The sequence below is a fragment of the Oncorhynchus kisutch genome, linkage group LG3 (assembly GCF_002021735.2).
Source record: "Oncorhynchus kisutch isolate 150728-3 linkage group LG3, Okis_V2, whole genome shotgun sequence".
Taxonomy (NCBI): Eukaryota; Metazoa; Chordata; class Actinopteri; order Salmoniformes; family Salmonidae; genus Oncorhynchus; species Oncorhynchus kisutch.
The window spans coordinates 9776534-9799674 of record NC_034176.2 but is presented as its reverse complement, the minus strand read 5'-3'; the positions used below and the strand labels follow the sequence as shown (position 1 = coordinate 9799674).

Sequence of the window (23141 nt, the reverse complement as noted above, 5' to 3'; positions counted from 1 at the left end):
TTATTTCTGATCAAATGTATGTTATTTTAATGGACAAAAAATATATGCTTTTCTTTCAAAAACAAGGACATTTCTACGTGACCCCAAACGTTTGAACGGTAGTATATACCTAATGACAATTGGCAAATGTCATTACTCTTTCGTGTTTCAATAGACTCTTTCCATTCATCAGATGGAGGCAGTGTTTCCCCTACGTTTGTTTAGTAGATGCGGGCCACCACTGCTAAATCGTGTCTGACGCTCCAAAACATTTTTAAATACTTTTCGGGATGTTAAAACGTTTTCAGTATAAACTAAAACCAGATATACATTATATAGAAAATATATTGGAGCTATACATTTTAAAGTAAGATCATTCTGAGAACTAGCAACGACCAGAATAAAACTAGACAGTCAGGGAGAATCTAAACATTCATGGCATTGGGTCCCAATGGATTGTGTTATATTTTGATTCACTCAGGTAGCACAAGTACACGGCTTAAGCCATTGCAAAATGTGTAGAACTGCAGGAATGTTGCTTTAAAACATCCCTGCCAATCAGATGAAAACACCATGCCTGGTTGGTGGTGTTCTTGCCCTGTTAAAATATATTACATTTAAGGTTATATGATATGACGTCTTCATTATTAGACCCTGTGACAGAGCCAGGGGAGAAACCGTTGGTCTCAGGGTCAGTGAGGTAGGTCAAACTTAAGTTGTATTTCATAATTGACCAACAGAACTGCTTACAAATAAGAAACTTTAGGTATAACTTTAATAACAACCTGTCTACTGCTGTCTCCAATCGTCTCCATCAAATGAGAGCAGCAGCAGCAGCAGCCTAATCAACTGTTGGGCTGATTGTCCAGCCAATCACACACTTGATTGACTTTTTACCCTCAGCTGGGCTCCATTAACCTCCCAAAAGTGCAGGAAAGGTGTTGGAATGGCGAGGCAAGAGGGCTTGTCTCCTCCAGAGCCACAAGACCCTAAAATATTGTGCATGCCCACTTACAGTGGGGTTTGAAATGATTGACACCGTTCATAAAGATTAGCAATAATGTATGTAAAATAAATAATTCAAATACTGAGCTGTATTGTATGCTTAAAACATAGAAAATTATATTAGTATTTGGTCCCATATTTCTACATTATGATGTAAGGACTACCTACATTAAGCTTGTGACTCTACACATTGGTTGGATGCATTTGCAGTTTGTTAGGAATATGGGAACAAATACTACACATTTGGCTACTTTATTTCCAAGTATCTTTAGGGGTGTCAATAATTTTGACCCTTACCTTTGACTAAAATATTACTTGTTCAACAAAATCTCTTTCTCTGAGCAATATTATTAGTATAAAATAATACCGTCCCTATATTTTTGAGGATACAATGTAGCTCAATATTTTATTTATTTTATACAGTCATTATTGCTCATATTTATCAAGGGTGTGAATCATTTTGGACCCCACTGTAGGAGGTCCCGTACCGGGAAGAACAGAAATGTACTTTTAGCCCTGCCTGTACTGACACATCCCTCTGATCACACTTCAACTATTTAAAAAAAAATGGGTCCAAGATTCAAATATAAGAGGAGATTCAAACTTTTTTGTGTGCGTAGATGTTTATTCTCTCCGTTCTCTGTTATCATAGTGAACGGCGGCTGGTCGACATGGACAGAGTGGTCCGTGTGTAACAGTCGCTGTGGCCGCGGTTACCAAAAGCGTACCCGCAGCTGTACCAATCCCGCCCCGCTCAACGGAGGAGCCCCCTGTGATGGACAGGCAACCCAGAAGCTGGCCTGCACCTCCCTCTGCACTGGTATGGACATGCATACTGTTATGTTTTGTCCTAGTCTATTCTGTTGTGTTCTAGTCTATTCTGTTCTGTTCTGTTCTGTTGTGTTCTAGTCTACTCTGTTATATTCTGTTGTGTTGTGTTCTAGTCTACTCTGTTCTATACTGTTGTGTTTTGTCCTAGTCTATACTGTTGTGTTCTGTTCTAGTCTACTCTGTTCTATTCTGTTGTGTTGTGTTCTAGTCTACTCTGTTCTATTCTGTTGTGTTGTGTTCTAGTCTATTCTGTTCTATTCTGTTGTGTTGTGTTCTAGTCTACTCTGTTCTATTCTGTTGTGTTCTAGTCTACTCTTTTCTATTCTGTTGCGTTCTGTTCTAGTCTACTCTGTTCTATTCTGGTGTGTTGTGTTCTAGTCTACTCTGTTCTATTCTGGTGTGTTGTGTTCTAGTCTATTCTGTTCTGTTGTGTTCTCATCTACTCTGTTCTATTCTGGTGTGTTGTGTTTATTCTACTCTGTTCTATTCTGTTCTGTTGTGTTCTAGTCTACTCTGCTCTATTCTGTTGTGTTCTAGTCTACTCTGTTCTGTTGTGTTGTGTTCTCGTCTACTCTGTTCTATTCTGTTGTGTTCTGTTCTAGTCTACTCTGTTCTATTCTGTTGTGTTGTGTTCTAGTCTATTCTGTTCTATTCTGTTGTGTTGTGTTCTAGTCTACTTTGTTGTGTTCTATAGTATATTATAATATATTCTGTTTTATACTATACTACTCCATTTAACTCTGTACTGTACTATATTGCATTGTTCTGTATTGTATTGTTCTGTATTTTACCTTCAGAGCCAGATCAACTGTGTTGATATTGTATCGCAGTGAACCCTGTATCTCTCACTCTCCTCTACAGTTGACGGGTTGTGGACAGAGTGGAGTAAGTGGTCTACTTGTGGTACAGAGTGCACTCACTGGCGCAGGAGAGAATGCAATGCCCCTGCACCCAAAAATGGAGGCAAGGACTGCGAGGGTATGGTCCTACAGTCCCAGAACTGTACTGACGGACTCTGCATGCAGAGTGAGTAAACATCCTCCCCCACTAACTCTTCTTCCTCATCCTGCTCCACCTGCTTGTCCTCCTTCACCTCCTGCTCTTCCTCCTGCTCCTCCTCTTCTTCACTGGCTCTGTTATATTCTCACCTCCTTCCTCCTGCTCTCATACACACGCAACATCAGCAAAACACTTTTTATTTCTCCTTCATTTGACCAGGTAGGCTAGTTGAGAACAAGTTCTCATTTACAATTGCGACCTGGCCAGGATAAAGCAAAGCAGTGCGACACAAACAACAACACAGAGTTACACATGGAATAACATGGAATAAACAAACATTCAGTCAATAACACAATAGAAAAACAAAAGTATATGTACAGTGTGGGCAAATGAGGTAGGATAAGGACAGACAGATATGTGTACTTACAAAACAAAGTATGCCTGTGAGCATCTTCATCAAACATGTGAACCTAAAATGTTTTATCCTTTAAATGTGTCTATTGATGGTGGTATACAGATCTGTAGAATGTTAATAGGGAGAGAAAACAATGCACATTATTATACATTTTTGACCACCAGATGCACTATGGGCCTGATTTGATATGCCTTTCCTACGTACTTCTCTGTAGTTGGTATTCAGACATACCTAATGCAGGCGCCAGCGCTTCATTTGTAAATTGGGAGGTGCCGGAACAAAAAGTGAGCTTGAGACGGGGTTGACCCAGGGGGGCTCTGAGGTACCGAGACGCATAAAACAAAAATCACCTTTATAATAAAGCATTGCATGTGTTTACCAACTCTTTTGCATACTGGTATAGAGCAGCAGAGTAGAGGCACTTGCAGAAGTTGCAAAGGATTTTTTTGTTTGTTTTGCTTTTATAAACTAAATTCATGCAATACTACATCGTTTTAGATTATTGGAGACTAGTAGAATATTTTTAATACCTCACAAATGATTGAAATGACAGGCTACTTGATACTGACAATCTGAGAATCTGAGATCAATGAAAACGACCTTGTCTTGAATCCATCAATTGCCTAAACCTAGTTGTACGGAGACAAACACATTGTACAATATGAGGAGGAAATTATAGTCCTTAAAAAGCTTTCCAGTTTCACTGACTCACCCAATGATACACAGCTCAATCACCAGCCATGGCTAATGCGCTCTTGCCAAAAGCTTATCTCTCTTGTTTTTCTTTGTAAAACAATGATGTTCGCTGAATAGGTCTATAACTTGGTAGCCTACAGACAGATTAGATTCTTCTCTTTTTAGCAGGAGCCATTTGCTTTTCAATCTGTGTTTTCCCGCGATTGTATTTGAAATATTGTGAAAGGCCTGTTTTAGCTGCATGCTATTCACTGACAGATTTGCCACGCTTGCCCAACTGTAAGCATTCCTTGTGATTGGGTTACCCACAATCCACAGCTATTTTTAAAAAGAAGCTATTGATCCTCTATGACTAAATATTCAGAATGATTTAATTTATTTCTGAACAGACAGCAGTAATTCTATAACTTTATATATTTATCAGGGGTGTGGCACCTCCTGGACACTTCCCACGGCTATGATTCTATAAGGAAATAAATGATGAAGTGCATCACTGTAGAGATGAGAGTTGAAGGCTCATCTCTATCAGCGCAGAGAGAGGGAGAGAGATCATAGAAAGTGAATCCAATTTTACAGTAGTTCTGTGAGAGATACATGCACGCTTCTTTCTCTCACCACAGCAATGGCCACACGTTGGTCTATATAGGCTACAATGTTGCACAAACCTTATACCCGGGCCGGCCCCATGTGAATCAATTATTAGAATATCAGGCATGTTTTCACATTAGGTTTTCTTTAGGGTGCAGGAGAATTAAAGAGGAGTCAAAGTTCTCTGATTGCTATGTAAAAAATTATAATAAAAGCGAACAGTGAACATTATTTTTCATGCTGGATCCTGGCAAATGGGTGTCCGGAATGAAACGGTCCAAAACTGAGAGTTGCCGGATCCTGTTCCGTCAGGATCCGTCCCAAATGATACACTGGCAGGCAGGTAATGTGCTCTACAGGGGTGGCTACCTTGAGCACACAGAATAATGTACTACAACAGCTGAAAACCCTCCGACTTGCTGGCTAACAGATTTTCTCGTGGATTTGTCATTCAATAGGGTTTTCAGTAAAGGTATCTTATTAAGCTCTCCGTTTAAATACGGTGCACCTTTTAATTAGAATTGTGTCGACAGTCTCAGGAGAATACATTGAGAGAATGGGTTCAGAATATAGGGATCCATGAAAGAAAGTTATCTAAATATATGCATATTCGTCTCCGTTTCAGCACCAACTGGTAAATACACTGATCTTGTAGTTTATTTAGGCACATTTTCTGGGGTTAGGAAACTATGTATGGATCATAAAAAAACAGGAGAGCCTTTGCACACTAAATATATTGATGAATTTCAATTTAAATGTATATATATATATATCTCTCTGTCTAAACATGCACCATAATGTATCTCTGTCTAAACCTGCACCATAATGTATCTCTGTCTAAACCTGCACCATAATAACAAATCAAATCAAATCAAATGTATTTATATAGCCCTTCGTACACCAGCTGATATCTCAAAATGCTGTACAGAAACCCAGCCTAAAACCCCAAACAGCAAGCAATGCAGGTGTAGAAGCACGGTGGCTAGGAAAAACTCCCTAGAAAGGCCAAAATCTAGGAAGAAACCTAGAGAGGAACCAGGCTTTGTGGGGTGGCCAGTCCTCTTCTGGCTGTGCCGGGTGGAGATTATAACAGAACATGGCCAAGATGTTCAAATGTTCATAAATGACCAGCATGGTCGTATAATAATAAGTCAGAACAGTTGAAACTGGAGCAGCAGCACGGTCAGATGGACTGGGGACAGCAAGGAGTCATCATGTCAGGTAGTCCTGGGGCATGGTCCTAGGGCTCAGGTCCTCCGAGAGAGAGAAACAAAGAGAGAATTAGAGAGAGCATATGTGGGGTGGCCAGTCCTCTTCTGGCTGTGCCGGGTGGAGATTATAACAGAACATGGAGCACTGTGCAAGCGATAATATTGAAATGGAAGGAGTATCAGACCACTGCAAATCTACCAAGACCTGGCCGTCCCTCTAAACTTTCAGCTCATACAAGGAGAAGACTGATTAGATATGCAGCCAAGAGGCCCATGATCACTCTGGATGAACTGCAGAGATCTACAGCTGAGGTGGGAGACTCTGTCCATAGGACAACAATCAGTCGTATATTGCACAAATCTGGCCTTTATGGAAGAGTGGCAGGAAGAAAGCATTTCTTAAAGATATCCATAAAATGTGTTGTTTAAAGTTTGCCACAAGCCACCTGGGAGACACACCAAACATGTGGAAGAAGGTGCTCTGGTCAGATGAAACCAAAATTGAACTTTTTGGCAACAATGCAAAACGTTATGTTTGGCGTAAAAGCAACAGAGCTCATCACCCTGAACACACCATCCCCACTGTCAAACATGGTGGTGGCAGCATCATGGTTTGGGCCTGCTTTTCTTCAGCAGGGACAGGGAAGATGGTTAAAATTGATGGATGGAGCCAAATACAGGACCATTCTGGAAGAAAACCTGATGGAGTCTACAAAAGACCTGAGACTGGGACGGAGATTTGTCTTCCAACAAGACAATGATCCAAAACATAAAGCAAAATCTACAATGGAATGGTTCAAAAATAAACATATCCAGGTGTTAGAATGGCCAAGTCAAAGTCCAGACCTGGATCCAATCGAGAATCTGTGGAAAGAACTGAAAACTGCTGTTCACAAATGCTCTCCATCCAACCTCACTGAGCTCGAGCTGTTTTGCAAGGAGGAATGGGAAAAAATTTCAGTCTCTCGATGTGCAAAACTGATAGAGACATACCCCAAGCGACTTACAGCTGTAATCGCAGCAAAAGGTGGCGCTACAAAGTATTAACTTAAGGGGGCTGAATAATTTTGCACGCCCAATTTTTCAGTTTTTGATTTGTTAAAAAAGTTTGAAATATCCAATAAATGTCGTTCCACTTCATGATTGTGTCCCACTTGTTGTTGATTTTTCACAAAAAAATACAGTTTTATATCTTTATGTTTGAAGCCTGAAATGTGGCAAAAGGTCGCAAAGTTCAAGGGGGCCGAATACTTTCGCAAGGCACTGTATTAGGCGTCAGATTGAGGCTGTCCTAATATGGACACTGTATTGCACTGTAGAAGCTTCACATCAAACTTAAACAATTAAGGTCAATACCTGAGTTATAGACCATGTTTTCAGGAAGTTTATAGAAAAGATAGTGACAAATGATGACGATCATGAGCTAGCGTAACTACGTATGAGCTAACGTAACTACGTATGAGCTAGCGTAACTACGTATGAGCTAGCATAATTAACAAGAGCTGACGTAATTACAATCCCTCCGGAATTGTTGATATTTTTGACCCCAATAGAAACAACAGAAATCTTAAACCCCCATGGAAAATTGGGCCTCAGTCTTAATAACATAAAAAGAAGTGTGACTCTTTTCCAAGAGAAGCCAATTATGTGTTGACATGTAGGAAAAGCATCTTGTTTATTGTGTGTTTGTCTGTAGTTACTGACCAGGCATTGGACTCAAAGTTGCAACTAAAGTGAAAACACTGGATAGAAATGTGTTACTGCAGACTGCTTGTAATAATGCTGTTAAATCTCACTAAAGGAATACAACACTAGTCCACAGTTCATAGATGGGTTGGTTATTTAGCAACAAAAATTATGCTTACTCAACTATGGGGCGAAACAGACAGGGTTGGCTTAGACTGTTGACAACATGTAAACTATATATTTTTTGTCTCCAAATGTTTATTGAAAACATAAATACATTTGCACAATGAACACTTGTTGTCTCTCAAATAGATTGTTACAGTTGTTTGTTGGCTAGCTAGTGAATTTAAGCCATATTCGTATAGACATGACATTAGTCAAAACACCAATGATTCCCCACAAGGCAGATTCCAAAATTATACATGTCAGCAGTCAAGTTTTCAACATGGAGCAAAAAAAAAAAAAGCTGATATGTGTTTTGCATCATATGACGCACTCCCTTTGAACAAGGCTATGCCGTAGATATTATTTTGGAGAAATACACTACATTACCAAAAGTATGTTGGACACCTGCTTGTCGGACATCTCATTCCAAAATTATAAGAATTAGTATGACGTTGGCCCCCCTTTGCTGCAATAACAGCCTCAACTCTTCTGGGGAGGCTTTCCACTAGATGTTGGAACATTGCTGCGGGGACTTGGTTCCATTCAGCATTAGTGCGGGCGATTAGGCCTGGTTCGCAGTCGGCGTTCTAATTCATCATAAAGGTGTTCAATGTGGTTGAGGTCAGGGCTCTGTGCAGGCCAGTCAAGTTCTTCTACACCGAGCTCGACAAACCATTTATGTATGGACCTCGCTTTGTGCATGGAGCCATTGTCATTTTTTAAAATTTATTTTACCTTTATTTTACTAGGCAAGTCAGTTAAGATAGTCGGGCCTGCACCTGCACCTGCATGCCCGACTAGCATCACCACCCTGGATGGTTCCGACCTAGAATATGTGGACGTCTATAAGTACCTAGGTGTCTGGCTAGACCGCAAACTCTCCTTCCAGACTCATATCAAACATCTCCAATCGAAAATCAAATCAAGAGTCGGCTTTCTATTCCGCAACAAAGCCTCCTTCACTCAAGCCGCCAAGCTTACCCTAGTAAAACTGACTATCCTACCGATCCTCGACTTCGGCGATGTCATCTACAAAATGGCTTCCAACACTCTACTCAGCAAACTGGATGCAGTCTATCACAGTGCCATCCGTTTTGTCACTAAAGCACCTTATACTACCCACCACTGCGACTTGTATGCTCTAGTCGGCTGGCCCTCGCTACATATTCGTCGCCAGACCCACTGGCTCCAGGTCATCTACAAGTCTATGCTAGGTAAAGCTCCGCCTTATCTCAGCTCACTGGTCACGATGGCAACACCCATCCGTAGCACGCGCTCCAGCAGGTGTATCTCACTGATCATCCCTAAAGCCAACACCTCATTTGGCCGCCTTTCGTTCCAGTACTCTGCTGCCTGTGACTGGAACGAATTGCAAAAATCGCTGAAGTTGGAGACTTTTATCTCCCTCACCAACTTCAAACATCAGCTATCTGAGCAGCTAACCGATCGCTGCAGCTGTACATAGTCTATTGGTAAATAGCCCACCCTTTTCACCTACCTCATCCCCGTACTGTTTCTATTTATTTACTTTTCTGCTCTTCTGCACACCAATATCTCTACCTGTACATGACCATCTGATCTTTTATCACTCCAGTGTTAATCTGCAAAATTGTAATTATTTGCCTACCTCCTCATGCCTTTTGCACACATTGTATATAGACCCCCCCTTCGTTTTCTACTGTGTTATTGACTTGTTAATTGTTTACTCCATGTGTAACTCTTTGTTGTATGCTCACACTGCTATGCTTTATCTTGGCCAGGTCGCAGTTGCAAATGAGAACTTGTTCTCAACTAGCCTACCTGGTTAAATAAAGGTGAAATGAAAAATGAAAAAGAACAAATTCTTATTTTCAATGACGGTCTAGGAACAGTGGGTTAACTGCCTGTTCAGGGGCAGAATGACAGAATTGTACCTTGTCAGCTCAAGGATTTGAACTTGCAACCTTCTGGTTACTAGTCCAACGCTCTAACCACTAGGCTACCCTGCCACCTCATGCTGGAACAGGAAAGGGCCTTCCCCATTCTGTTGTTCACAAATTTGGGAGCACAGAATCGTCTAGAATGTCATTGTATGCTGTAGCATTACTGGAACTAAGGGGCCTAGCTTGAATCATGAAAAACAGCCCAAGACCATTATTTCTCCTCCAAACTTTACAATTGGCACTATGCATTGGGGAAGGTACCATTCTCCTGGCATCTGCCAAACCCATATTCGTCTGTCGGACTGCCAGATGGTGAGGCATGATTGATAACTCCAAAGAATGCGTTTCCACTGTCCAATGGCGACAAGCATTTCACCACTCCAGCCGACACTTGGCATTGTGCATGGTGATCTTAGGCTTGTGTGCGGCTGCTCGGCCATGGAAACCCATTTCACAAAGCTCCCGACGAACAGTTCTTGTGCTGACATGGCTTCCAGAGCCAGTTTGGAACTTGGTAGTGAGTGTTGTAAGCAAGGAGAGATGATTTTTACGTGTTTCAGCACTTAGCATTCCCATTCTTTGAGCTTGTGTGGCCTACCACTTTGCGGCTGAGCCATTGTTGCTCCTAGACTTTTCCCCTCACAATAACAGCTCTTCCAGTTGACTGGGGCAGCTCTAGCAGGGCAGAAATTTGACGAACTGACTTGTTGGAACGGTAACATTTTATGACGGTGCCATGTTGACAGTCACTGAGCTCTTCAGTAAGGCCATTCTACCGCCAATGTTTGTCTACGGAGATTGCATGACTGTGTGCTCGATTTTATACACCTGTCAGCAGTGGGTGTGACTGAAATAGCAGAATCCACTAACTTGAAGGGGTGTCTAAATACTTCTGTGTATATATAGTGTATGATTCTAAGATTCTCATTACACAGTACAGTATTTATAAGTATATTTGTATCTGCTAAATCCTCCTCTACCTGTTTTAAAAATATATATATTTGTATGTTATTTAACCAGTCCAATTGAGATTTTTTTTAAGGGAGTCCTGGTCAAGAGGAAGCAGAGAAAGTATAGAATAGGATACAATGAAACATGGGACAAATTCAACTTTACAACAACACAACTTTACATCAACTTTACAACAACACAACTTCACAACAACACAACACAACTTTACAACAACACAACTTTACAACAACACAACTTTACAACAACACAACTTCACAACAACACAACTTCACAATAACACAACTTTACAACAACACAACTTTACATCAACTTTACAACAACACAACTTTACATCAACTTTACAACAACACAACTTTACAACAACACAACTTTACATCAACTTTACAACAACACAACTTTACAACAACACAACTTCACAACAACACAACTTCACAACAACACAACTTCACAACAACACAACAACACAACAACACAACTTCACAACAACACAACAACACATACATAGAACATCCTCATGGTGTTAGAAGACAGCAACTCATTGACTTCTGACGCAACTGCACACTCTTCAGTATTCAACAAACTCTCTGAAACTCACACATTTTAGAAAAGCAGCGTGAAATTCCACATTTGCTAGACAGAAAACCTCTAATGGATTTGACACATTTAAAAGGAAATCAAATGAATACATGCATGTTGTTAGAAAAGTCTTAGGAAAGCCTAGCGCTGTACCTATATCATGAGCGTTAGCCTTAGGAAAGCCTAGCGCTGTACCTATATCATGAGCGTTAGCCTTAGGAAAGCCTAGCGCTGTACCTATATCATGAGCGTTAGCCTTAGGAAAGCCTAGCGCTGTACCTATATCATGAGAGTTAGCCTTAGGAAGGCCTAGCGCTGTACCTATATCATGAGCGTTAGCCTTAGGAAAGCCTAGTGCTGTACCTATATCATGAGCGTTAGCCTTAGGAAAGCCTAGCGCTGTACCTATATCATGAGCGTTAGCCTTAGGAAAGTCTAGCGCTGTACCTATATCATGAGTGTTAGCCTTAGGAAAGCCTAGCGCTGTACCTATATCATGAGCGTTAGCCTTAGGAAAGTCTAGCGCTGTACCTATATCATGAGTGTTAGCCTTAGGAAAGCCTAGCGCTGTACCTATATCATGAGCATTAGCCTTAGGAAAGCCTAGCGCTGTACCTATATCATGAGCGTTAGCCTTAGGAAAGCCTAGCGCTGTACCTATATCATGAGCGTTAGCCTTAGGAAAGCCTAGCGCTGTACCTATATCATGAGCGTTAGCCTTAGGAAAGCCTAGCGCTGTACCTATATCATGAGCGTTAGCCTTAGCATGCATTTACATGATCACTGTGATTGATGGTCATAGGATCCGTCTGTTCATATTTCTTGGCTGCGCAGCGCTGCTATCCATAGTTTAAATGCTCTCATTGGGCTTGTGAGATCCAGCCGCTGCATTAAGTCCCAGCTAGATGGATGGGGAGTATACTCTGAATATAAAACCCATAACAGAATAGATTCAGCCTCGTTTCCCCAGATTGATTTTTGTGCTTTTAGAGGCTTGAGCCCTGTCTATGTCTGCACTAATAACAGTTTCCTCCAATATTTAGGAGAAATCCATGAGGCTTAAAAGCCTGCAATGCTTCTAATATGATCCTGAAAGCAATACGTATGTAGACCTCATCATCCTACTCTAATGGGTCCAAACACTTTGCATCTAGATTGGTACTTTAATATGTTTGTGTGGGGAAGAAAAAAAACAGTTTCTGTTGGATTATGTTGGATTCTATTAGATTGCATCCAGGCTTTGAATAGTTTGTGTATATGCTGCCTCTAGTATGCCCCTCTCTGTTTCTTCCCAAAATGTAATTGTCTCTTAACTATTCTTATCATTACCTTTTTATTATTTCTCAAATCCATTTACATGAAATTAGACATAACTTTACGCTGGGTGGAGTTAATAAAGATTATATATTTTTTGTGAGGAGTGGGGGGCGGGGGGGGGCTTGAAAATGTTGAAAACTAGTGGAGTTGAGTAGTGCTTGATGTCTCTGATAGTGCTGTATAATTGACTTTTCTCTGGCTACTGCACCTACAGACACTTTCCTGCTTTCTTCCTATTTCCCATCTAAAGTTTTCCCATTATAAAACCTGAGTAGTTGAAATCCACTTGACCTCCGTCTGCCTCACCTCAAGTATTTTCCTCTCTCGTCCAATTCTCTGTGTTTGATTTAAGGAGCTTTTGTTGCTTTGCTCTCAGACAGATGCCATTTTCATCGACCGAGTGTACTAGACAACAAGCACTGTATTAGCATAGAAAACATACCTTTACTCTGTGCCTATTTCACTTGTGTTTCCTATGAGTCTAGGTTGGAGTTTATTTCCGATGATTCAGATTGAATGAAACACATTTTAAAGACAACTGTACATGTTCAATGCTGCATCATGGCATTGCTTGATAGTGGTATGGTACCGTAGTACCACACAACGTAGAAACACAGGTAAACCTATCTTCTGACATTCAACACAGTGAAATGCAAGAAGGTTAAGTTAAATGTAAGTGGGTTCGTTTAGTGGGTTAGGGTTAGTTTTATCAATGGGTTAGGGTTAGTTTTATCAGTGGGTTAGGGTTAGTTTTACTAGTGGGTTAGGGGTTAGTTTTACCAGTTTGTTAGGGTTAGTTTACTAGTGGTTTAGGGTTAGTTTTACCAGTGGGTTAGGGTTAGTTTTACCAGTAGGTTAGGGTTAGTTTTACCAGTGGATTAGGGTTAGTTTTACCAGTGGATTAGGGTTAGTTTTACCAGTGGATTAGGGTTAGTTTTACCAGTGGATTAGGGTTAGTTTTACTAGTGGGTTAGGGCTAGTCTTACCGGTGGGTTAGGGTTAGTTTTGTGGGTCAGGGTTAGTTTTGTGGGTTAGGGGTTCATTGTACCAGTGGGTTAGGGCTAGTTTTACTAGTGGGTTAGGTTTAGTTTAGTGGGTTAGGGTTAGTTTTACTAGTGGGTTAGTCTTAGCAGTGGGTTAGGGTTAATCTTACCAGTGGGTTAGGGCTAGTCTTACCAGTGGGTTAGGGCTAGTCTTACCAGTGGGTTAGGGTTAGTCTTACCAGTGGGTTAGGGTTAATTTTACTAGTGGGTTAGGGCTAGTTTTACCAGTGGGTTAGGGCTAGTCTTACCAGTGGGTTAGGGTTAATTTTACTAGTGGGTTAGGGTTAGTTTTACCAGTGGTTTAGGGTTGGCCTTACCAGTGGGTTATGGTTAGTTTTAGTGGTGGGTTAGTGTTTTCATTTGTTTATTTAACTAGGCAAGTCAGTTAACAACAAATTCTTATTTACTATGACGGCCTACCAAAAGGCAAAAGGCCTCCTGCGGGGACGGGGGCTGGGATTCAAAATAAACAAATAAATACAATATAAAGACACAACACACATCACAACAAGAGAGACAACACTACATAAGAGAACTAAGACAACAACATAACAAGGCAGCAACACATGACAACACAGCATGGTAGCAACACAACATAACAACAACATGGTAGCAATACAACATGGTAGCAGGACAAAACATGGTACAAACATTATTGGGCACCGACAACAGCACAAAGGGCAAGAAGGTAGAGACAACAATACATCACACAAAGCAGCCACCACTGTCAGTAAGAGTGTCCATGTTACAAGAGGGAATTTACAGTACATGAAAGGATGATATTTCTCATGTACACGACATTGAGTCCTAATATCAAGAACTGCAGATTTAGTGAAGAAATGTGGTTGAGGAATGGTGTCCTGTGAAAGGAAGGTATTTTGCAGAGGTCAGAAGACTTTAATAGAATAAGGTTTGTCTTTTGGGAGCCTATTTATAGAATAAAAGTTCCTTAGCCGAGACACTTTGACTGCAAAGAAGAGCTATATTTTCTACTATACATGAACAGTTGTTCATAGTTACACCATATGTACGGTAGATAGTTGGCTACCGAAGTATACACAGCTGTCCTTGTGGTGAGCTGACACAGAGTGGTGGTTGTGGTTGTGCTAGTTTTAGCTAGCTACTCTATAGACTGTCTTAGCGCTGACAACACTTTTGCCACTGAGGAAAGTACAGTAGCGTATAAAGGTCTCTATTTCTCGTTGGTTTATGTCCTGTATTTTCCCTCTCTGACTTCAGTCCTTCTATTTTTCATTGGTTTATGTCCTGTATTTTCCCTCTCTGACTTCAGTCCTTCTATTTCTCGTTGGTTTATGTCCTGTATTTTCCCTCTCTGACTTCAGTCCTTCTATTTTTCATTGGTTTATGTCCTGTATTTTCCCTCTCTGACTTCAGTCCTTCTATTTCTCGTTGGTTTATGTCCTGTATTTTCCCTCTCTGACTTCAGTCCTTCTATTTCTCGTTGGTTTATGTCCTGTATTTTCCCTCTCTGACTTCAGTCCTTCTATTTTTCATTGGTTTATGTCCTGTATTTTCCCTCTCTGACTTCAGTCCTTCTATTTCTCGTTGGTTTATGTCCTGTATTTTCCCTCTCTGACTTCAGTCCTTCTATTTCTCGTTGGTTTATGTCCTGTATTTTCCCTCTCTGACTTCAGTCCTTCTATTTTTCATTGGTTTATGTCCTGTATTTTCCCTCTCTGACTTCAGTCCTTCTATTTCTCGTTGGTTTATGTCCTGTATTTTCCCTCTCTGACTTCAGTCCTTCTATTTTTCATTGGTTTATGTCCTGTATTTTCCCTCTCTGACTTCAGTCCTTCTATTTCTCGTTGGTTTATGTCCTGTATTTTCCCTCTCTGACTTCAGTCCTTCTATTTCTCGTTGGTTTATGTCCTGTATTTTCCCTCTCTGACTTCAGTCCTTCTATTTTTCATTGGTTTATGTCCTGTATTTTCCCTCTCTGACTTCAGTCCTTCTATTTCTCGTTGGTTTATGTCCTGTATTTTCCCTCTCTGACTTCAGTCCTTCTATTTTTCATTGGTTTATGTCCTGTATTTTCCCTCTCTGACTTCAGTCCTTCTATTTCTCGTTGGTTTATGTCCTGTATTTTCCCTCTCTGACTTCAGTCCTTCTATTTTTCTTTGGTTTATGTCCTGAATTTCATCTTCTTCTCGTGTTTTTTTTTTTTTGAATAGGCAACCTGTTATTATACTTGTCTTCCGCATCAAGTTCAATGCCATCATCATTGTCTGTCTACAGTGGGTGATGGCTTCTTTAATCGGAACAACAGTTTTCAGCTGTGCTAACCCTTTTGCATATATGTTTTCTAATGATTAATTAGCCTTTTAAATGGTAAACTTGGATTAGCTAACGTGCCATTGGAACACAGGAGTGATGGTTGCTGATAATGGGCCTCTGCAAGCCTATGTAAATATTCCATTAAAAATCTGCCGTTTCCAGCTACAATAGTCATTTACAACATTTAACAATGTCTACACTGTATTTCTGATCAATTTAATGTTATTTTAATGGACAACAAATGTTCTCTTCTTAGAAAAACAAGATAATTTCTAAGTGACCCCAAACTTTGAACAGTGGTGTATATGTTTACATTTTCAGTGACAGGTGACCATTTAGATGTTCTTATTTTGTTAGTTTTGTTTTGTTCCGTTGATTTCACCGTGCCCTCCCTCCCCTTTTCTCCCCCTCAAGGTTCATTATATCAGCTGTCCACTGAGCCTAATGCCGACAGTGATTTGGGATTTTCATGTGAGTTGGTGTCTTTTTTTGTTGTTTTCCATTCCCCCTCTTCCCCTTCTCTTATTTTGTTGATTGATTTGTGTCCCTGTTGAGTTTTCCCCCCTGTGTCATGCCATACCACCTATTCCTTAAGGTTACAGCGTTCCCCTCCTTGATGATTCTCCTAGTGCCTCCTCCTCCAGTCAGCTCCACTATACTGGTCTCTAGTGTCAGAGAGGTCCCAGTCTCTCTGTGCTATTACAGCCTCCTCATCTTGATGTGTGAGAGAGTTTTACTGAGGACTCTATCTCTCTCACTCCTTGAGCTATGAACGTATATATTAAACATAATAATCATTCTCAGGATTTCATTGCCAGACAATTTGTTCTCATTTTCTTTTCGTGTTCAAAGACATCTATTCATCTAAGTTAAACATTCTGATTCTGGCGTTTTGTGGCTCCTAGTTTTATCATCAAAGTGGGGAGATATATGTGAAATAACTGTAGGGAGGTGGATAGGATGTGGAAGAGCATTGTACTACAGGATGAGATGTTCCAGACCATCTTTATTCTAGCACTCCCACTATAGGTTATTTAGGTATTTGTGTCATAAAGGAAATATAAGTCACATTGTATATAACATAATACATAATAGTATAAAGTCAAACAGTATTTAAGTTCTAATTACACATTTTATATAACATGTACTGCAATACAGTAACATGTACAGTAATACAGTAACATCTACGGTAACATGTACAGTAATACAGTAACATATACGGTAATACAGTAACATGTACAGTAATACAGTAACATGTACAGTAATACAGTAACATGTACATTAACATGTACAGTAATACAGTAACATATACGGTAATACAGTAACATGTACAGTAATACAGTAACATGTACAGTAATACAGTAACATGTACATTAACATGTACAGTAATACAGTAACATATACGGTAATACAGTAACATGTACAGTAATACAGTAACATGTACAGTAATACAGTAACATGTACAGTAATACAGTAACATCTACGGTAACATGTACATTAATAAAGTAACATGTACAGTAATACAGTAATTCAGTAACATGTACAGTAATACAGTAACATATACGGTAATACAGTAACATGTACAGTAATACAGTAACATGTACAGTAATACAGTAACATGTACAGTAATTTAGTAACATGTACAGTAATACAGTAACATGTACAGTAATACAGTAACATGTACAGTAATACAGTAACATCTACGGTAACATGTACATTAATAAAGTAACATGTACAGTAATACAGTAATTCAGTAACATGTACAGTAATACAGTAACATATACGGTAATACAGTAACATGTACAGTAATACAGTAACATGTACAGTAATACAGTAACATGTACAGTAATTTAGTAACATGTACAGTAATACAGTAACATCTACGGTAACATGTACAGTAATAAAGTAACATGTACAGTAACATGTACAGTAATACAGTAACATGTACAGTAACATGTACAGTAATACAGTAACATGTACAGTAATATGTACAGTAATACAGTAACATGTACAGTAACATGTACAGTAATACAGTAATTCAGTAACATGTACAGTAACATGTACAGTAATACAGTAACATGTACAGTAATATGTACAGTAATACAGTAACATGTACAGTAATACAGTAATACAGTAACATGTACAGTAATACAGTAACCTGTATAGTATTCGGTGTTTAAGTCAAGGATGTGTCCCCTCACTATTAATTCAGTAACCCAGTAAGACCTAGGCTACGGTGTCAACTAGATACACTCGTTTAGTTAGCTTTACTCTAAACCAGCTTTAAAGGAAATGAATTTTTCAGAATTAGCAATATTTCCTCATTTATCTTTCTTACTAGCACTGATTTCAGAAATAGCTGCTCTTTTTGAGGACAGTTTTACTGCCAATTACTGTGATGTGATTGTCTGACCTACCTAAGTTGAATGCACTGATTGTAAGAATGTCAAAGATGACTGAAATGTAAAAATGATATGTACAGGATGTCATACGAAAGGAGCCAAATGTTGGCACGGGTGTTAGATAGGAGCTAGATTTTGCTAGGGTGGTCAGAGGTGGGCGCTAGATGTTGCTAAGGGTGTCAGAGATGGGAGCTAGATATTCCTAGGGGTGTCAGATAGGACCTATATGTTAGTAGCGGTGTCAGGTAAGACCTAGATGTTGCTAGGGGTGTCAGATATGGGAGCTAGATGTTGCTAGGGGTGTCAGAGATTGGTGCCCTCCAAGTCACACAAATTCACTCCTCATTATTCAGTGACCCACATGAAAGTATTTGCTTCACCTCTGGTGTCAATGCTGGGATTAGCCAATGGGGATTACCCTGACAGAAGCCAGGACTCTCTCTCCCACCAGTTTGTGAAGCTGCCTACGTGCACTTCAGAGCTGGTCTGGATGCAGATCAGGTACTTGCAGCTAGCTGCGTTAGCCTCCCTTGTCTCAATCTGCCTAGCGGGACAGAAAGAAAAGTCCAGTAATCAATAGAGTGGGGATTGAGACCCAGAGCCGTTGCTTCCGTGGCGTGTATGTGCTACCCTCAGGGGCAACAGAGGTTGCCAGGTAATCAGACCTTGTTACCCTCAGCCCCACTGGCTGTGCATAAACCATCTGCATAGAGTCTTAATTAGAGGCAAGGCTTGGTCGATGGGATCAATCTGATCTCATGACTCGTTCATGACAGTGTTTCCGTCCCTCCACCCTGCATGCACAAAGCCTGACGTGTTGTGTGTGTGTGTGTGGTGGATCTCACTCCCAGCGACTGTCAGAAAGAACAAGCGTTGAAGATGACGCGTCCCCCTCACACATGATTGATCAACACAGTCCGTGGGATTTTGTTTGTCTACTGGACTGTCTCGTCAGTCAACCATGTTTCTGAAAGGGGGCAACAATGGAAAGGTAATGATTGAGAGAAGATAGATATTTAATCCAGATCCAATTTAGAGGAGAACTCAGTGGACTATTGTTGACATGCCACATGTGATCCGGTCTAGGAGACATTCATGGTTTTGACTGTATAGGACAGCTGCTGTAGGGTGGGGGACAGTTTAGTATCTCCCCAACTGATGGTTAAGGTTAGGATTGTGGGAGGGGAAGCTGATGCTAGATCTGTACCTAGGGGAAATATAGCAGGACAGTGAAGGCTGTTGGGGGGTCAGATATTTGACTTTAAACAAGTTATAATTCTGACACCAGAGATAAAGGAACCGAGTGTAGGGAATATAGCCCAGGCTATCTCAACAGTATATAGTATATGTATGGAATATAGCCCAGGCTATCTCAACAGTATATATCGTATGTAGGGAATATAGCCCAGGCTATCTCAACAGTATATATCGTATGTAGGGAATATAGCCCAGGCTATCTCAACAGTATATATCGTATGTAGGGAATGTAGCCCAGGCTATCTCAACAGTATATAGTATATGTAGGGAATGTTGCCCAGGCTATCTCAACAGTATATAGTATATGTAGGGAATATAGCCCAGGATATCACAACAGCATATGGTGTATGTACCGTGTCATATAATTGCGACATTTACGATCAATATAGTATTCAAAATAGTTTTCCAGATTGTATTTTGGCAATTATTTTGTGAATATTGGGTCGCTAGTCAGACAACTTGGTTCAATTTGGGTCAGGTACGAATAAATAGAAATTAAAAACAATTTCAGTTTTTTTTGAGGAGCCTCTTTCAGGAATGCTTGCTTGTGGAGTGGAGAACCACTGCTATATAGTGTATGTACACTCAACTTGGAACTATTGTTGTCACTGAGATTAAGAATTGAATAGACTAAGTGGTAGTTATAAATATGTAATATATCATCTGTAACATGATAGGAGGTAGAGTTAGTGTCTCTCTGCTCTTCTTCCTATTCAGGTGAGATCTTAATGGTGTCTAGTTTCCATAATGGTTCCAGGGCTCTGGGGTGAAGTTCCCCCTAGGTATAGATCTAGGATTAGCTTCCCCAAACCTTATCTTAGCCATTAGTGGGTGAAATACAAAACTGACCCAAGATCCAATGGGAACAAATGTGGTTTATATCTCCCTCTAGTGGCTGGAGGTTATCAGTGCCCCTTGTGTAAATCTCAGTTGCAATTTTAAGAGCTATGATCTGGGTCATTGTCAATATTGTGATGAAATCCTGCCTGTGTGACAGATTTGACTTTATGACTGAGTGTTTCTTGTTCCCTGTCTTCATACCAATAACTGCAGACAAAATCTAGCCATAAATGAAGAGGCAAGTGTCATAACTAAAAAAAAATGTTTGAAATGTCGCTTGTACTAGACATTAGTTTCCGCCTTGATGCTCAGCCATGTATTCTGGTCATGTTCTCCGCTGAGTCCTTGGACGCCTTTTAGCCACCCATTTAGCAGCTCAGTCAACCCATCTATAAAAACGTTATGTGTCTGCCTCGGTTTGATATAAAACTTGTTTATGAAAATGTCCCCTTTTGGACATTTCCAGGCCTATTAAATGTGCTACACATAGGATTCATTTGTATTTTTGCATTGTAATTTCAGAAAATGGCCATAAAATATCTGCAGTAATAGTGGAACGATAATGTTTCACAGTATTACTTATCCTGCAGTGTTGTGATTGGCTGTGATATTCACCTCTTGACTTCTCCAGCAGGAGCGGATATCTGATAGCTGTGTTGAGTTTGTGGCTGTGTTATCTAGTGGAAATTGGTTGGCCAATGTAGAAATTGATCTGTCATTTTCTGGTTGCTAAAATTCTACACTGTTAGCTCAGTTTCAGTTCATGTGAGAGAACAAACACTGAATAGAGAAGGGAATCATTGTACCGTCTATGAGTAGAAGTTCACGGTGCTCGTTCGGTGGGTACGCCAACGCTCCTACCACTGTCTCTCCCAAGCGTCTTCGACCAGTGTTTTGGTTTAATGCCCTGCATACTGCTAGGAGTAACTTGGTGGTTTCCTGCTCGTTTAGTAAAGTTCAGCCAGGATACATACAGTGAGTAGGTCCTCCACCTTCTCTCTATTTATAGTTGTGGTGCATTTGTGGTCAAGTCTGTTTTTTTGGGTGTGTTTGACATTTCACTGGCGGCATTTCATTTCGGGAGGTGGGGTTGTGGGGTTGTGTTTGCCATTTCACTGGCGGCATTTCATTTCGGGAGGTGGGGTTGTGGGGTTGTGTTTGCCATTTCACTGGCGGCATTTCATTTCGGGAGGTGGTGTTGTGGGGTTGTGTTTGCCATTTCACTGGCGGCATTTCATTTCGGGAGGTGGGGTTGTGGGGTTGTGTTTGCCATTTCACTGGTGGCATTTCATTTCGGGAGGTGGGGTTGTGGGGGTGTGTTAGCCATTTCACTGGCGGCATTTCATTTCGGGAGGTGGGGTTGTGGGGTGTGTTAGCCATTTCACTGGTGGCATTTCATTTCGGGAGGTGGGGTTGTGGGGGTGTGTTAGCCATTTCACTGGCGGCATTTCATTTCGGGAGGTGGGGTTGTGGGGGTGTGTTAGCCATTTCACTGGTGGCATTTCATTTCGGGAGGTGGGGTTGTGGGGGTGTGTTAGCCATTTCACTGGTGGCATTTCATTTCGGGAGGTGGGGTTGTGGGGTTGTGTTAGCCATTTCACTGGTGGCATTTCATTTCGGGAGGTGGGGTTGTGGGGTTGTGTTTGCCATTTCACTGGTGGCATTTCATTTCGGGAGGTGGGGTTGTGGGGTTGTGTTTGCCATTTCACTGGTGGCATTTCATTTCGGGAGGTGGGGTTGTGGGGTTGTGTTTGCCATTTCACTGGTGGCATTTCATTTCGGGAGGTGGGGTTGTGGGGTTGTGTTTGCCATTTCACTGGCGGCATTTCATTTCGGGAGGTGGGGTTGTGGGGTTGTGTTTGCCATTTCACTGGTGGCATTTCATTTCGGGAGGTGGGGTTGTGGGGTTGTGTTTGCCATTTCACTGGTGGCATTTCATTTCGGGAGGTGGGGTTGTGGGGTTGTGTTTGCCATTTCACTGGCGGCATTTCATTTCGGGAGGTGGGGTTGTGGGGTTGTGTTAGCCATTTCACTGGTGGCATTTCATTTCGGGAGGTGGGGTTGTGGGGTTGTGTTTGCCATTTCACTGGCGGCATTTCATTTCGGGAGGTGGGGTTGTGGGGTTGTGTTAGCCATTTCACTGGTGGCATTTCATTTCGGGAGGTGGGGTTGTGGGGTTGTGTTTGCCATTTCACTGGTGGCATTTCATTTCGGGAGGTGGAGTTGTGGGGTTGTGTTAGCCATTTCACTGGTGGCATTTCATTTCGGGAGGTGGGGTTGTGGGGTTGTGTTAGCCATTTCACTGGCGGCATTTCATTTCGGGAGGTGGGGTTGTGGGGTTGTGTTAGCCATTTCACTGGTGGCATTTCATTTCGGGAGGTGTATTTGTGGGGTTGTGTTAGCCATTTCACTGGCGGCATTTCATTTCGGGAGGTGGGGTTGTGGGGTTGTGTTTGCCATTTCACTGGCGGCATTTCATTTCGGGAGGTGGGGATGTGGGGTTGTGTTTGCCATTTCACTGGCGGCATTTCATTTCGGGAGGTGGGGTTGTGGGGTTGTGTTTGCCATTTCACTGGCGGCATTTCATTTCGGGAGGTGGGGTTGTGTTAGCCATTTCACTGGAGGCATTTCATTTCGGGAGGTGGGGTTGTGGGGTTGTGTTAGCCATTTCACTGGTGGCATTTCATTTCGGGAGGTGGGGTTGTGGGGTTGTGTTTGCCATTTCACTGGCGGCATTTCATTTCGGGAGGTGGGGTTGTGGGGTTGTGTTAGCCATTTCACTGGTGGCATTTCATTTCGGGAGGTGGGGTTGTGGGGTTGTGTTTGCCATTTCACTGGTGGCATTTCATTTCGGGAGGTGGAGTTGTGGGGTTGTGTTAGCCATTTCACTGGTGGCATTTCATTTCGGGAGGTGGGGTTGTGGGGTTGTGTTAGCCATTTCA

The 23141-nt window shown here is 41.3% G+C and overlaps 1 protein-coding gene across 2 annotated transcripts in view; it reads left to right on the top strand.

Annotated features, from left to right (window-relative positions):
* unc5ca (unc-5 netrin receptor Ca) overlaps positions 1-23141 on the top strand; it is a 326512-nt gene that overhangs the window by 239661 nt on the left and 63710 nt on the right. The window contains exons 6-8 of one of the 2 annotated variants that reach the window (XM_031817172.1): positions 1637-1804; positions 2677-2841; positions 16115-16171. In XM_031817172.1, coding sequence (XP_031673032.1) covers positions 1637-1804; positions 2677-2841; positions 16115-16171 — 390 coding nt within the window. The remainder of the gene's footprint in view (positions 1-1636; positions 1805-2676; positions 2842-16114; positions 16172-23141) is intronic. The other variant, XM_031817173.1, reaches the window with a different exon arrangement.